Source organism: Telmatherina bonti (genome assembly GCF_933228915.1).
Source record: "Telmatherina bonti genome assembly, chromosome: 19".
NCBI lineage: Eukaryota > Metazoa > Chordata > Actinopteri > Atheriniformes > Telmatherinidae > Telmatherina > Telmatherina bonti.
Genome location: NC_136617.1, coordinates 11,220,952 through 11,236,034, shown reverse-complemented (window position 1 = coordinate 11,236,034; position 15,083 = coordinate 11,220,952). Strand labels below are relative to the sequence as shown.

Genomic DNA, 15,083 nt, shown 5'->3' with positions numbered 1-15,083 from the left:
CCTGCTTTTATCACAATACTGTTTTATTAATTTGGATTCAATCAAAAATGGGTAATTAACCCAATTTGGCTTAGAACAGGGACAGCTCTGATCCTCAAGGGTCAATAAGCTGCAGGTTTTAGATATTTTCCTGCTCTAAGACACCCGATTTAAATCAAATGGACCAAATACCTTGTTGTCAAAATCTACCCAGGTGTGTTAAAGAACGGGAATAATCAAAGCCTCGAACACAGTGGTCTTTAAGGGCAAGAGTTTGACAACTCTGCCGGATAGAGTTTTAATGTATTTACTATCCAAATGAAATCTGAGAACTTTTCAGACCAACTAAAAACAAAAAACTAAAAGTTTTGTTCCATGATGACAAAGATGAACAACAACCAGCATGTTTTACATTTACATGAAATGTCATTTCTGCTGGATGGTAGGAAAAGAGGCCAAGCCACACTACAAAACCCTCAAAATGTTTAGTTGTGAAGGAAATCAATCAATCAATCAAGTCCTAGAACATAAGACGCACCAGCTCAGAATAGACATCTTATAGTCCCATCATGTCATGGGTCATAATGCATGGAGCATCTGGAAATATCAGTACAAAGAACACCATTTTCAATCTAAAGTGTGAACTTCGAATTTTTAAAATCTCATTCCTTTCTATTGTTTTCATTATGCAACATTATCAACTATATAGTTTACAACATGTCATTGAGTTAACCAAAATATCTTGCCATTCTTTTGTAACCACTGACTTAAAGTGCTGTTGTGAGTAGTTAGTGAAGGCCGGCAGTCTGCAGGTTTTCACTGCACACTCCAGCCAATCATCAGCGCCGTTCAGACAGACAGGAAGCAAGGCCTTATTTTTCAATGGGCATCATGGGCCCAGAAGCCCACGCCCACTTGGGACCCATGTGGGGCTCACGTAGGGCAAACACCAGCCGTATGGACATGAAACAAAATGTACATTAAAAGCCAGATTGTTACACCACAGTGTCTAGTGCATTGCTATTGGTAGCACTGGCTGAGAGATGTTCGAAATGTCGTTTCACAGTGTATCATTCACAATTTTTACAATGTTGGCGTGGGGAAGGGGGCCCCTGAAACACTCTGGGCCCAGGAGCCTGTGCACTTTTAATCCGGCCCTGACAGGAAGTGGCCAAGTTAAATCTCCTGAGGTAAAACATACTAGAAAGTGTTGTATTGTAAACAATGCATCGCACCTGGACTAATAACAGGTGTGCAGTGATGTGTAAAAAATATCAGGCACATAGAAGTGGGATAAATCTGGATGTGTGTACTACCTGTGACTTCTCCTCCCATTGCTGAACCTGTTGTGGAGCCGCCACCTTCAACCTGCGTGGTTGATTTCTTACCTTGAGCGATAGCAATGGACTCAAAACTCTGCAGCTCCTTGAGTAAACACGTCCTCTCGTTCGGTTGGAGGCGGTAAATAAACTCTTTGGCCCTCTTTGGAGAGTTGAGCGGCTCCCTCGGCTCGTTCCTCCCGTGCGTTCCCATCCAGCAGCTCGGCGTGTGTTGCCCGGTCCGCGGCAGCCTCTGCGCTATCTCCGGCGGAGCCTGTCTCAGTCCCGACGGTAACTTCTGTGCAGCCGACCACACAGTTTTCTGTAGGCAAATCTTAAGCATTGTGCTGTAATTATTAATAAAAACGCCTCTTTTTATAATGTAAAAAACCTGTTTGTCAATTCTTCCAACGCAGACACACGCCCGAGCTCCTCCAATGGCTGGCGGTCTGACAGAAGTTGATTTTATTTTTCCAACTAGCGTGACTCGACCTCAATGGAAAATAAACAGACGCCTTTTCAAGGCTGATTCCGTAAAACCCAGTTTAAAGTTTAAACAGTAAGGCATAATCTCTTGTCCTGTTGTCCGCCGCCCACTGTGTCTCGTGATCTTTTAAGACTCAGCGGTCAAGAGTTTGGCACATGATGTTGAGGCGACAACAGAAATGGAACTAAGCAAGTTGCGTCAAGTGTGTGCTAATATAAAAGCGCGTTTCCGGTGCGTTCTTTCACAATAAGAGTCAGTGTTTCCGGTTATGCCATTTACTGTTGAAAACAAATTCTTATCGATGCATTCAGTACAGTTCCACTGAAGTGGCTGATTAAAGTGTAAAGATTGTGTTTCTGAGACACACACACACACATATATACAGGGCCGGATTAAAAGTGTTATGAATATATATGAACACGGATTAAGAGTGTTCCACGGACCCCCTTTCCCACCACAGCATTGTGAAAATTGTGAATGATACGCTTTGAAACGGCATTTCTAACATCTCTCAGTCAATGGTACCATTAGCAATGCACTAGACACTGTGGTGTTACTATCTGGCTTTTCTGTACATTTTGTTTCATGTCCAAACTGCTGGTGTTTGCCCTATGTGGTCCCCACATGGGCCCCAGGTGGATGTGGACCCCTGGGCCTGTGCCCATGATGCCCATTGGAAAATCCGGCCTTGCTTCCTGTCTGTCTGAACGGCGCTGATGATTGGCTGGAGTGTGAACGTAAACCAGACTGCTGGCCTTCACTAACTACACACAACAGCACTTTAATTCAAGGGTTACAAAAGAATGGCAAGATATTTCTGATAACTCAATGACATGTTGTAAATTATATAGTTGGAGCTCTATGGTTGGTGATATTGTTGCATAATGAAAATGCCCATTGGATGATCCGGCGTTGCATATATATGAACACTTATAAGACTCATGAACACTCATAATGCCTGAGCTGGCCTGGTTTTTAGTGTCAGATAGGATTGTCTGAGTTATTCAGAAACTGCTGATCTGCTGGGATTTTTTACTGAAAAACCATCTCAAGCATTTATAGAGAGGGGACTTTAAGTCTGGGGAGAATTGGCAGACTGGTTGATGATGATAAAAAGGCCACTGTAGAACCAAGATTTAAAGAATACCATGTTTGAAAGCAAAAAAAATGTCGCCTTAAAGCAGATAGGCTTCAGCAGACCACACTGTCACTTCTGTCAGCTCAGAAAAGAAAACTGGGCTATAGTTCACACAGACTCAACAAAATCAGACAATAGAAGACTGTAAAAATGTTGCCTAGTCTGATGAGTCTTGACTTCAGCTGCGACATTCACATGATCAGAAATTCTAGAGCATGACAATGACTTCACTGTTCTCCAACGGCTTCCACAGTCATTAGATCTCAAACCAAAAGAGCACCTTTGGGATATGGTGGAATAGGAGATTCTTATCATAGATGTGCCACTGTCAAAACTTCAGCAACTATATGATCATGTAATATGGACCAAAATCTGAGGAATGTTTCCAACACCTTACTGAATCGATGCCATGAAGAATTATGACAATGAGCAAACAGACGATCCAATCTGAAACTACCAAGACATACAATATGTAGGGGCTAGTGACTGCAGTCTGGTTTTTTTTTTTAAATGAAAGTCAGGTAAATAAAGAAAATGTTCATAATATTCCAGACACTACTTGACAAGATTTAAGCAGCAGGATTCATTAATGTTTAGATTTTTGTATAATTTGAAAACTAAACCTTTAATACAACTTACTTTAATGAATTGAAAGACAAATAATTGAAGTTCCAATTACAGCAACTGGTGGAGAAGCACTACATTGAATATGAAATTATAATAGTTCTGGCCTATTATTTAGAGAAAAATGGTGAAACAACGCCATCTGCTGGTCTATTACGGCAACTCCATGGTCTCACTGTGAAGGTAGCAACTATTTTAATAAGGTTTTAATCATTGAGATGTCACCCAAAACGGAATATCAAAGATGATTTTATTTACATAAATCTCTTTTTAAAACAAAAGGCAAAATGAAGAGCTTTTACATTTTAAAAAGCTTCCTGATCAAACTGATAAAGTCCTTCATAGCTGAAGCGTTTTAAAAAAGCACAGCCTTCCAAACCAATTTAACCCACACACTTTCTCAAAGTCCTCACAGCTTATTTTCTGCAACCCCTTAATTATAACAGAAATGAGCATATGTCTGTACTCAAACTCTTAAAACATTCACTGGAGGTTTTGACATAATACTCAGTTGTGCTTGAAAGCCTTTTAAATAAAGAAATTCCAAATGAAGATCTCTGTCGTCGCTTCAGGGGCTTGTTTCATTGAGATAGGAGGGAAAACAACTACTCAGTCATTTCTGTGATTTGGTTTTGTGTCAGCAGTTCTGCTGGGTGAGTAGGATATCTGTATCTCTGAAAACAGAACTGAACGGGTATTCCCTGCAGCTCAAACTAATAATGTACATCACAGACCGTATGAAATGAGGATTTCTTTGCAACTTTGGAAAACATCTGCTTGGGGGTTGTTTTCTTTACTTTTGTTAAGACCTGGAATTTTCTTTTTCAGCTTACATAAAGTCTTTTTCCAGTCCTGCAGTGGGACCCTGAGACAAGAAGCAAAGTTCACTATAGCATGTTTAACACAATGAGAGAGAAATATACCATCTGTAACAATGATTAGAGAGTTTTTAATGACTGATGGGGGAAAAAAATGGCATCCTTATAACCACATTTCTATTAGCTGACTTATTATATAATACTTTACTTTTCAAGTAATACAAGAAATAGCTGGAAGATTCCACAGTTCAATTTCTGCAATAAAAATATCCTTTTATTTGACATTTTTTTACGCTTATGCGGGAGGAAAGAGTTTTTTTCCCAACTTTTCTTTGCACCTTTGATAGTAGTAGTCGTATTACCATTCCTTATCATTAAAACAAGAATCTAACCAAAATAAATACCAATTTTTGTGAGAACAAACATAGAAATATTAGAAATAAATCATCTGAACCCTCTGATCTGAAGGAGAACATGTGCGCCTGTTTGTTCCACGCATGTACAATAACGTACACAAACGTAAGCGAGGTCGCACAACAGAGCAGTAGTAATTAATGACAGAGGTATATCAGCGATTACAGTAGCAAGTCACACCTCTCTGTTTCTCTCTGGCTGCTGCAGAGTTAATAGAAAACATTGTTACTTTCCTGCCTTCATTCTTTCTTCCAAATGTTCAGGAATACTCAATGTGCATTTCTTTTTAGTGGCACAGAACGTTGTTAAAACAAAAATCTAAGCTTTTATCAATCTGCAAGTCGGGGCTGGTTTAGGATGTTCTGTCCTGATATTTGAGTGCACAAAAACAACTCATTATGAAGCTAAAACTCACTAAACCTTACTGGCATGATTTATCATGTAGAAGCAACAGATTGAATCTTGCAGTTTGATTCAAGCTGGAATTTGTTGTCATTTAACGTTTGTGCCACTTTTAAAGCTCCAGCATTTTCCTTGTAACACAGAGAAACACCAACATCACCTTTAAGACATTGTCTAAGCACATTACCGGTCGGTCGGCAGGCATGTACGCAATCATACACACCGCTGGACACACAAATACAATGTAGGGGGGCTGCATCTGCAGACTAAACTAAACCAAGTCTGGATTTATCTTTTGTTTTGCTTGATTTGTTCCCAGCTGTCTCTACAAGGCGGAACTTTTCAAGATGCGGCTGCAAAAAAAATGAAAGAAGTCTGGTACTTTAACGCTCAAGGCTTTCAAAAAGAAATAAGTGGAGACAGCTGTGCTCGTGTGAAAAGATTTTTTTTTTATATCCAGATTTGATCCTTTTTTCATTTATTTGTATGGACTTTTTTCTTGGTTTGCTTTTCCTTATATATAAAAAAAAAAAAAAAAAGCAATCGGAGTATTTGGTCTACATCATGCAGCCCCAGGCACACACACTTGACACACACAGAACCAGAGCAGCTTTTACTCTCACCACAAGCCCTTATAGAGTACAACTCCGAATCAAAAAGAAACTAACAAACAGAATGACATCCCTGACATCTTTCAAGAACAAATTAAGATGCTGAAGTCATGTTTAATAATTCTTTTTTTTTTTTTTTTAACTTAAATATAATAAAGATATACGTATATTTTTCTAGAAATCTTTTGTCGTCAGTCCTCCGTGGAGTCTGTGTCATCATTGATATAGTCTTCTTCTATCGGCGTGCTGCCATTCTGAGTCCCCCACTCATCTTCATCGTACTCTATGCTGTCATTGTCCTCCAGCAGCTCGTTGTCGAGCTCTGCCGCACCTCCTGCGGCGTGCGCGGCGACCGCTGCTCCATTGGCCAGCAGCTCGGCGACCTGCTGTCCGTGCTGATTCTCCCCCGGTGCAGGTGGGTCTGCGGCAGCGGCGTCCTGCGGCACTGCGTAGCCCCCATTGTTGTTAGAAAAAGCTGCTCTGTCTCGGCCGTCGTCCTCCACGTAGACTCTCTGGTGGCACATGGGGCATGTGTCCTGGATGTAGAGCCACTTCCTCAGACACAGCGCGTGGAAGTAGTGGTGACACGGCGTGATGCGGGCCGAGGAGGTGAACTCCTGATAACAGATGGCGCAAACATCTTCGATGTCCCTCAGCTGCTCGCCGTGCATCTCTGGGAGGGAGTTGATCTTTTTGACGGCGGTGCGGCGGTTGATGAAGGTCTTCCAGCCGTTCTTCGCCTGCAGGTAGATGTTGAAGTAGGCATGCAAGCACATCATGCAAGCTCGGATCTTGCTTCCCGACTCAAACATCATTGTGTAAGCGCCGTTTCCGAACATGATGACCCCGAACAGGAACTCGATGATGTTGCCTGTGGAGCGGACGTAATAAACATAATCGTCCAGCTTCTCCCACAGGACGTTGGAGAATCCATCAACCATGAAGAGCCCGTAGACTGTCAGGGACACCACCACCTGGTGCGAGAGGGAGAGAAGCAAGTTAAACTGTGGAGTCATCTTCCTGGTCACACCAGAGCTGCTCAGACACTTGCAGCTTTTACATCTTTGTTTAAGATCCAGTTCTCTGTGTTGTGTTTTTAAACACAGCTGAGTCAGCCTGCTTCCACCTTAAAGACACACTCCAGAACTTTTGCCATTTTCCCCATTACACACCAATCTTGTTTTGTCCCTTTTTCTCTTTCAATTTTCCTGCATTTCTCAGCTGAATCAGCGACGGTGCACGCTCCAAACTGCCAGTGTGAAGCAAAATTCTGCTGCAACGTCACATAGCGTCCCGGATTAAAGAGTTGTGTAGTCCAGTTTCTAAGCCAGCAGCAGCTCCAGAAATACACATGATAGATTGTCATCAAACAAGTCTGGAACATGGAGTTTTTAGGTCAGAAAGTTATGTAATGCATCTTTAGGAATATATGCAACTCCTTCAGAACTCTGCTGTTTACAGCTGTGCTCATATGTATTCATCCCCTTTCATTAAAGAAAAGGCTGAATTTACAACAGTCACTCAAATAACTGGAGACTTAAAAAAGGAACAATAACAAAAAATTTGCAAAAGTATAATTTAATATAAGACACATATGAAAAAAAACAAATAAATTGGTCCTGGACAAATTGGAGCACTTTTCTGTTGAACAGTGGGACAAAATACCTGTCAACAGGTGCAGAAGTCTGACTGAGAGGAACAGAAAACACCTGACTGTAGCGGAAACATTAAAGGATTGTTCAGCTAAATATTAGTTTTCGAGTGATGTGATATGTAATAAATTATTTTATTTGTTTGCTTTTAAAAAAAAATAATTTTTTTTTAACCAGAATTAGAAAATAATGTAATGATTTTCATAAAATTTTTATTTATTATTACTTTAGTCAATTTCAGCTTATTTTACAGGCAGAGGGTTTTTTTTCCTTCTTTAATGAAAGGGTATGAATAAATATGAGCACAACTGTAAGTCCTCACTAAGAAAGAGGACAACATGAGTTCAATCAGACGTCTTCACACTAGCTGAACCCTTTAGGGTATCTGGATCTGACCTTTTATCAGTTTCTAGAGTCAGAACCAGACATATAGAAGCTGTAATTTGCTTCTTTGCTCCCAGAAAGCCTCAGACCAGCTGAAACACTCAGTTCATATAACTCCAGCTTAAAGCCCCACCTGTTCTCAGCAGCATTTTAATAAGTACAATAAGTACAAATCTATCTTGCTTCTTAAAGTTTGAATCTTTAAACTTAATCAGGTTTTTTAATAGTTTTTATCAAATGTTCTTTTTTTCATTTCTATCTTGTTTTGTCATTTTAATTTATTCTTCTTGTTTTCTCATGTTTTAATGTCTTTGTAAAACACTTTGAATCACCCTGTTGTTGAACTGTGCTACAATAAACTTGCTTTGCCATTTAATTAAACTTTTTTCATTCTGTCTCTGTAATGTTATATGTTGTTATTTCATTGCAGAGCACTTGGGGCAACTGACATTGCTGTACATGCGCTATATAAATAGACCTTGACCTTGAGCAAACTCCTTAAGCTAATAATAGCGAATATAACTACAGCAGACTCCTCTGGTTGTTTAAATTGATAAAATAATTCCAATACAGACAGGAAACTACAAGCAGGAGGGGGCCTTGAAAACACCTAAGAAAAACAAATACCAGACTCTTCTCTGGGAAAGATATACGTATGATTTTCTGTTCATGACACGAGATCAGAAAAAAAAAAAAAAAAAAAAAATTGTGACTGCTTTGGTTCCAGGTGAAAAATAAAACTTATTCAGAAGTTAAATTGCATTTTTGTTTACATGTGCGCATGCAGAATCCTACACATATGCATCAGACTTTAATGATTCATATTTGTTAATAAATGATCACCTTCATCTAAACAAATAGCTGCAAAAAAAGCAGAACCAAAATGCAGCTTTATAGCATGTTCAGAAGTGTGATTAACTACTTATAAATATGTATGAAATATGCCAATAAGCCAAAGCACAAGGAAAGATCTTATCTGAACATTGTGTACCATGTTCACCGAGCTACAAGTCAAAATAAAAACCTGGCTGACATAAAGCTGAGACCTCAAACACTTTATTATGACTTCTAAACCATTTACACGAAACAAAGGAAATATGGGAAACACAGAAAACTGACTAAATCAAATAAAATAAACTCTCAGCACTCACCTTGAGGCAGAGCTCGACGCAGAAAGCGGTGACGGCAAAGAGCCAGGTGTTGAGGGCGTAGTGATGCCAGAGGGCGTAGCTGAGCACCACAGGCAGCACAAACAGCGCCAGGGACACCAGCAAGACAGGGAAGTGGCGGCGAAATGAGGACACGTGGGAGGCGCTGAGCGACATCAGGACAGGGTCGGTCATGCCGTGAACAAAGTGCAAAATGGCCGTCAGCAGAAGGCACATGTTCCGGCTCAGACGGACCTTTGGAGCAAAGATACAGAAAATAATTAAATTATTTACTAATCATTCTTAGAATATGATGTTTGCTGGTCGTGGTCTAAAGTTAGAGGGTTTGACAACATCTTATTAATACTCAACAAAGATGATAAAAGTAAAAAAAACACACACACACACACACAAAAAAACCCAACAAAAAAACAAAACATAAATATCCAGCTTCTTACCAAACGTTCTTCGGGGTCCAGGCTGCTGAGGCCAGTCTGCAGAGCCAGGATGAAGAACAGAACAGGAGCCACAAAGCCTAATCGCTTGTCCTCCTCCTCAGTAGAACCTTTAAAAACAACCAACACCCAGATCTTAGAGCATTCTCGCACCTGGGTGGACGTCCAGATCGTTTTACGTTTACACACAGACGTCTTCAAATCAGACGGTTGAATGATACCTATGAAAGCCAGGATGCTGAGGCCGAGGTAGTGCGCCACAGAGGAGATGACGGCACTCATGCCCAACACAGTGAGAGTGGAATCACAGCCAGAAATGATCAGGTTACTCGTCAGATCCCAGAACACATCCCAGCTCAGCAGGTAACCCTGAGGATCGGACATCGAATACATTTCAACTAAAACTACATTATATTTTCAGTCAATCTGATTTTTTTAAAGGAGCTAAACAGCTTCCTGAACTGAACTCAACTTTATTTATAAAGCCCTTTAAAACAACTAGAGTTGAAACAAAGTGCCGTACACAATCGGCCAAAATAAAAACAGAATAAAACAGTTTAAATGCAAATAAATAACAATAAAACAACAGGTCATACAAGGAATACAGAATTAAAACAATAAAACAAACTGAATAAATAGTAAGTAAAAACCAATAATAAAAGTAAACTATAGCACAGTGTCTTACGTTGGGTTAAAGGCCAAGGAATAAAAATGGTTTTTGAGATGAGTTTTAAAAATGGACAGTGAGGAGGCTTGTCTAATATGGAGGGGAAGCTCATCCCACAGTTTTGGACCGGCAACTGAAAAAGCTTTGTCCCCTCTGAGCTTCCGTTTGGACCTCGGTACATCCAGGAGCAGCAGGTCAGCTGACCTGAGGCACCGGGCAGGAGTGTGGGGGTGGAAGAGCTCAGAGAGGTAAGGAGGGGCCAAACTGTTTAAAGATTTAAAAACAAATAAAAGAATCCTAAAATGAATCCTGTAGGTCACTGGAAGCCAGTGGAGGGAGGCCAGAATAGATGTTATGTGCTCCCTCTTATGTACTCCAGTTAGGAGGCGTGCAGCTGCGTTTTGCACCAACTGGAGACGTGCGAGGGAGGACTGGCTCACCCCAAAATAAAGGGCGTTACAGTAATCCAGCTGAGATGTAACGAAGGCATGGATTAATGTTTGTAAGTGCTGTTGTGCAAGTAAAGGTTTTACTTTAGCCAGATGTCTGATGTGGAAAAAGCTCGACTTTACTACAGAACTGGTTTGCTGATCCAGTTTAAAATCACTGTCAACCCAAGTAAAACCCAAGTCTGAAGACGACTGTAGTCAGTGTTTTCACAAGTCCAATTAAGATTTGGCCATTTACTATGACGAGAAGAAAATCCAGTACATGCTGGATTTATTTTCTTACCTGTGTATCAGAGTTCCCATCTGTTGCACCTCCTGTAGCATCCCCACTCTCTCGTCTAACCGCCCGCACCACATAGACCAGTATGAGTGCCTGGGCAGTGATCCGGGTCAGCCAGAACACCCGCAGGACGTCGGGGAATCTGATTCTTTTCCACGTGTCCTCTAGCAGCAACTGAAGTCCGTAGATCCTGTACATGTGGCGTACAAGCAGGTAGACATACCGGCACGAGTAGTAAAACCATTTGAGCCTCATGGCCAAACAAACGGCCGTGTTGAGAGCAAGTGCCAGACCTGAGAACACAGCCACCAGCTGCCTGACGTCTGCAGGAAGCTCTATCATCATCCCCCACAGAGGGATCATTATGTCTAAAACCACCAGCGCGGCAAACACCGACTGGAGATTGAGCAGGAATACGTAGCCTACGCCGAAGAGGAGCTGGACGGCGGCCATGCCGAGCCACAGCGTTGGCCCATTTCTGGGCAGCAATCTGAACCCCAGCGCTGCTTTGTAGTAGGCGCTGTAGAAGTCTATGTGTGAGGTGGCGTAGTAGTTTATGAGGACGACCACCATGCCAAGGAGGACGGCGAAGAAGAGGGTGTAGAACTTGAACAAGGCTTTCTGGGAGAGCAGCAGCACCACGGTGGAAATGAGAACACCTGAGACATGAGAAAGACACAGTCAGTACGATGACCATCAGTGTAACATTACTGCAGCAGGTCAGCTGTACAAATGAAATGCTTCATGTGAAAAATGAAAAAAAAAAAACTAAGTTGAACGCACGTAATTAAGAACAGAGTCTTCATTGCTGATACAAGGACCCCTAAAAGCAGAGGATGCAACTTATGTTCAGAAGACCAGGACATCGTCCTGTCAGGGATGTCTCAATTGCTTCACTTGACTTCTAACTGACATTAAAAACCATTATTAATTAATCTGAAAGATCACTCAATAGTGTCACCTCTCATAAAAGATTGTGTTTGAAATATATCGGCAGATCATCACAACTCATGCATGGATCGAAAATACAAGTTACACGTCCACCCGATTTCACTTGTGTTGCATTGTTTTGTAGAGGGGTGTACAAGTGGGAAAGTATGGCAGAGGAAGAGTTATTCCCTCGAAACAAACGGATTAAATCATCGCAGTCAGATTTCTTTGGTAATAGAAAAAATTATTAAGATTGTAAAGGATTGCTCATCGTGCCACAAAAATTCACAGTGAAAAGAGGAAAGGCATTAAACGTTTCACAGCCTGCATGGTAAACACCAGCTTTTTATGCTAAAGTTGTTTATTTATTTTCAGTTTCAGTATTATCCATGTTTCATTTAGCAGCTGTTGTGCTGAAGACCAGCTGGAAGTCAGAAGCAAGATAGATGTCTTTTCCTGTGTTTCTCAATTCTCTGCTTGGGTTCAAATGAAATATTTATAACATTTTTCCCATATGGTTTACAGAAGAAATCCCCCAAGTCCAAGTAGAGGTTGTGTCGCCTTTTCTGTTTTCAACAACTCCAGAGTAAATTATGTAGCATCTGTTTACTGCAGAGAAGACTGATTGTGCTGGAAAGAGACTTTCTGGCAACTTTACTTTGTTGCAACATTATTTAGTTATGTTGGTATTGAAAGATAAAAATAAATAAAACTCAAAGACCTATAAGGCCTAAAATTTAATACACAATAATCATGAGAATCATAATATTGTGATAATTTCCCTCACAATATTTGTACCAAAGAAATCTATAATCATGACATCCTTACATTCTGGCTGCATATGCATTAAACCAGTCATACAATCATTTCATTATGACAGAGCTATCACAGTAGGGGTGGGAAAATCAAATTGAAAAATTGAATATCGGGAATTCAATTTTAAAATAGTTTTTTTGTTAGAAAAAAAATAAATTTTTTTTAAATAAATAAAAATCCATTATAAAATTGTTGTCATTTATATTGTTTTCATTGATCTTTTTACTTGTCTTCTTGGGTATAATAGCAGCAGGATGATGGTCTGGCTTATTTTGTTGTTTTTTTCTTCACTGAAATCAAGAAAATTTTATTTTTAATCTACAAAAATAGGCAATATTGAAGAACTGAGAGAATCGCAATTTAAATCAAATCGGCACCCAAAAAAATGAGAATCGAATCGGGACAAAAGCATATCTCACAAATGAGAATCGAATCGGGACAAAAGCATATCTCACATGTATCACAGTAATAACTAAGTAAATACTACATAGTTTCTCTTTGCATAAGATTTTTCACAACTACTTAATACTGGATGTAAACACTGAAACTTTGACCTTAGTCTGTATTTAAATTTAATCAAGCCGTTTTAATTGAGAACAATTTTAATCTTTGACCCTGCGAAGAGTTCACAGACTGTAAGGTCACTGACCTTTCTAGTTGAACGGGTCTTTTTGGATGCTTTTCTCCAAGTTTATTTAAACATTTTAAATAACTAATTGCCTGCTGTAACAATAAAGCAGCTTTCCATGTCCCCAACCATTCAGATCCCAGGTAAACCTGACACTTTTCTGCGTTACTAACAGAAGACACTTTATTTTATCATATACCTCTCTAAACCCAGAGCTCTAAATCAACACAGAGGACCTAAGTCGTTCAAAGGTCAACAAACTGTAAAATGTTATATAACCTCCATGTTGAGTTGATAAAGATCTATTTCATTCAAACAACTGCTCCTCAAAATAAGGTGGCTTCCTGAACTGTAACAAAACTGGATAGTGTAGCCTTGGTCATTTTAATATCTCCAGATAATGCAATCAACCAGCATTTTGTACAAAGAAACAAATGATGTCAACCACAACGACAGTCTGACATATTACAGACGATCCTGGAAGCACAAATAAAAACAAAACACCTTTGACTTATATACTTCATTTAAAGCTAGAGAGCGAGTTAGTGGCGTCAGACTTTACATAGGGGGAGTAGGATAACTAACTGAGCAGTTTCCAACAGATCTGCCAAGTATGATCATTACTGGTGGAATTAAACTGGTTTTAGTCGGCGTGACACGTGACGGAGTCCCGCTGCGCTGGCTAACGTCACGGCTAGCCAGCTAGCCAGATTAGCATCGGCACTTATCGTTATGTTTGTTGACATTTTCACAGACTTAACTCTGTTTTAAATTACTCACCCATCACTCGGACCAACAGTTTCCCCATTGCTCCGGTCCATCCTGACCCGGGGTCGTAATAAGAGTTAAAAATAGCGTCGATAATAAAAATACACGGCACTCGCAAAGCCACGTCCAGCACCGCCAAGGCCTGCTGGCCTATCCGGGCTTGGGTGGACGCCATGCGGCTTCAATGGGAGACGCTTACAGTCCCGTTCAGCCCCAGCTATCCATATAAAATGAAAATACGCTGAAGTCTCCCGTCGTCTTCGTTTTGTTTGACGTTTAGTTGGCAGCTGGCGACCCGCTGCGGCTCGCCATGTTCGCTCAGCTCAACCTCCTGTTGCTTCTTGTTTCTAATAAATGTGAAGCTCCTGTTCTCTTTCAGTCTGGCCGCAAAACTTTCAGGTGTCCCATCACATCCTGTGAAGCCGCATGGCTTCACAAAAAATAACAGTTTATCTTGGTAATTGCCATTTCTGATTTGGCTTTGGGCGTAAAACAGAAGTTGCTAGGTTGTTGAGACGTAAAGTGACGTGCTTACCGACGTATGTGGGTGTAGCAAATGACGTTCACATTTATTGACATGTTTGGATAAACCAGAAACGATCCACATCAAACACGATTAAGAACAAATTAAGTTCCTCTGACAACTTTTAGAAATCAAAAACAACACGGAGAAGCAGCATTTAGCTGTTACGCTGCAAACAAGTGGAACAAACAGCCAGTGCAGGTTAAACTCCAAACCAAATGTAGAAACTTTTAAATCCAGGTTAAAACATTTCTTCTCTCATGCGCCTATGTATGACATCTGCACAGTAACTTTTAATTAATTCAGCTTTTAATTATTTTAATATAATTTATGATTTTATTGTGATTTTCTTATTTGTATTTTTTATGCCTATTAACTTTTACATTTTTAAATGTACTTATTCCTGTTTGCCTGTTTGCATCAAATCGATGTGCACAGCTTCATACAGCCGAAACCATGGCTTTTTTTTTTTTTTTTTTTTTAACAGAAAAACATATGAAACATTTTTGGACAATTGTTATAACATGCAATAAAATGTATACCACTAAACTACAACATTAAAGCCACTTGTGATTTTCAAAGCAATTTAAC

The 15,083-nt window shown here is 40.2% G+C and overlaps 2 protein-coding genes across 2 annotated transcripts in view; both read right to left on the bottom strand.

Annotated features, from left to right (window-relative positions):
* The window catches only part of tmem65 (transmembrane protein 65), a 28,685-nt gene extending 26,805 nt beyond the window's left edge, over positions 1–1,880 (bottom strand). Inside the window, exon 1 of the mRNA XM_079258585.1 lies at positions 1,368–1,880. Coding sequence (XP_079114711.1) covers positions 1,368–1,641 — 274 coding nt within the window. The 5' untranslated portion in view covers positions 1,642–1,880. The remainder of the gene's footprint in view (positions 1–1,367) is intronic.
* Positions 1,881–4,480: 2,600 nt separating this feature from the next.
* Positions 4,481–14,476, bottom strand: rnf139 (ring finger protein 139). Its single transcript, XM_079259224.1, has 6 exons — positions 13,982–14,476; positions 10,831–11,486; positions 9,653–9,800; positions 9,435–9,541; positions 8,980–9,231; positions 4,481–6,766 (listed from the first exon to the last, which is right to left on the bottom strand). The coding sequence occupies exons 1-6, from the start codon at positions 14,142–14,144 to the stop codon at positions 5,984–5,986; spliced, it is 2,109 nt and encodes a 702-aa protein (XP_079115350.1). The 5' UTR covers positions 14,145–14,476; the 3' UTR covers positions 4,481–5,983.
* Between the last annotated feature and the right edge of the window lie 607 nt (positions 14,477–15,083).

Coding starts and splice junctions, on each gene's coding strand:
- rnf139 (XM_079259224.1), bottom strand. CDS start 14,144: ATGGCGTCCACCCAAGCCCGGATAGGCCAGCAGGCCTTGGCGGTGCTG. Junction 9,801..10,830: donor ATGGGAACTCTGATACACAG/GTAAGAAAATAA, acceptor TCCGATCCTCAG/GGTTACCTGCTGAGCTGGGA. Junction 9,232..9,434: donor TGGACCCCGAAGAACGTTTG/GTAAGAAGCTGG, acceptor TTTGCTCCAAAG/GTCCGTCTGAGCCGGAACAT.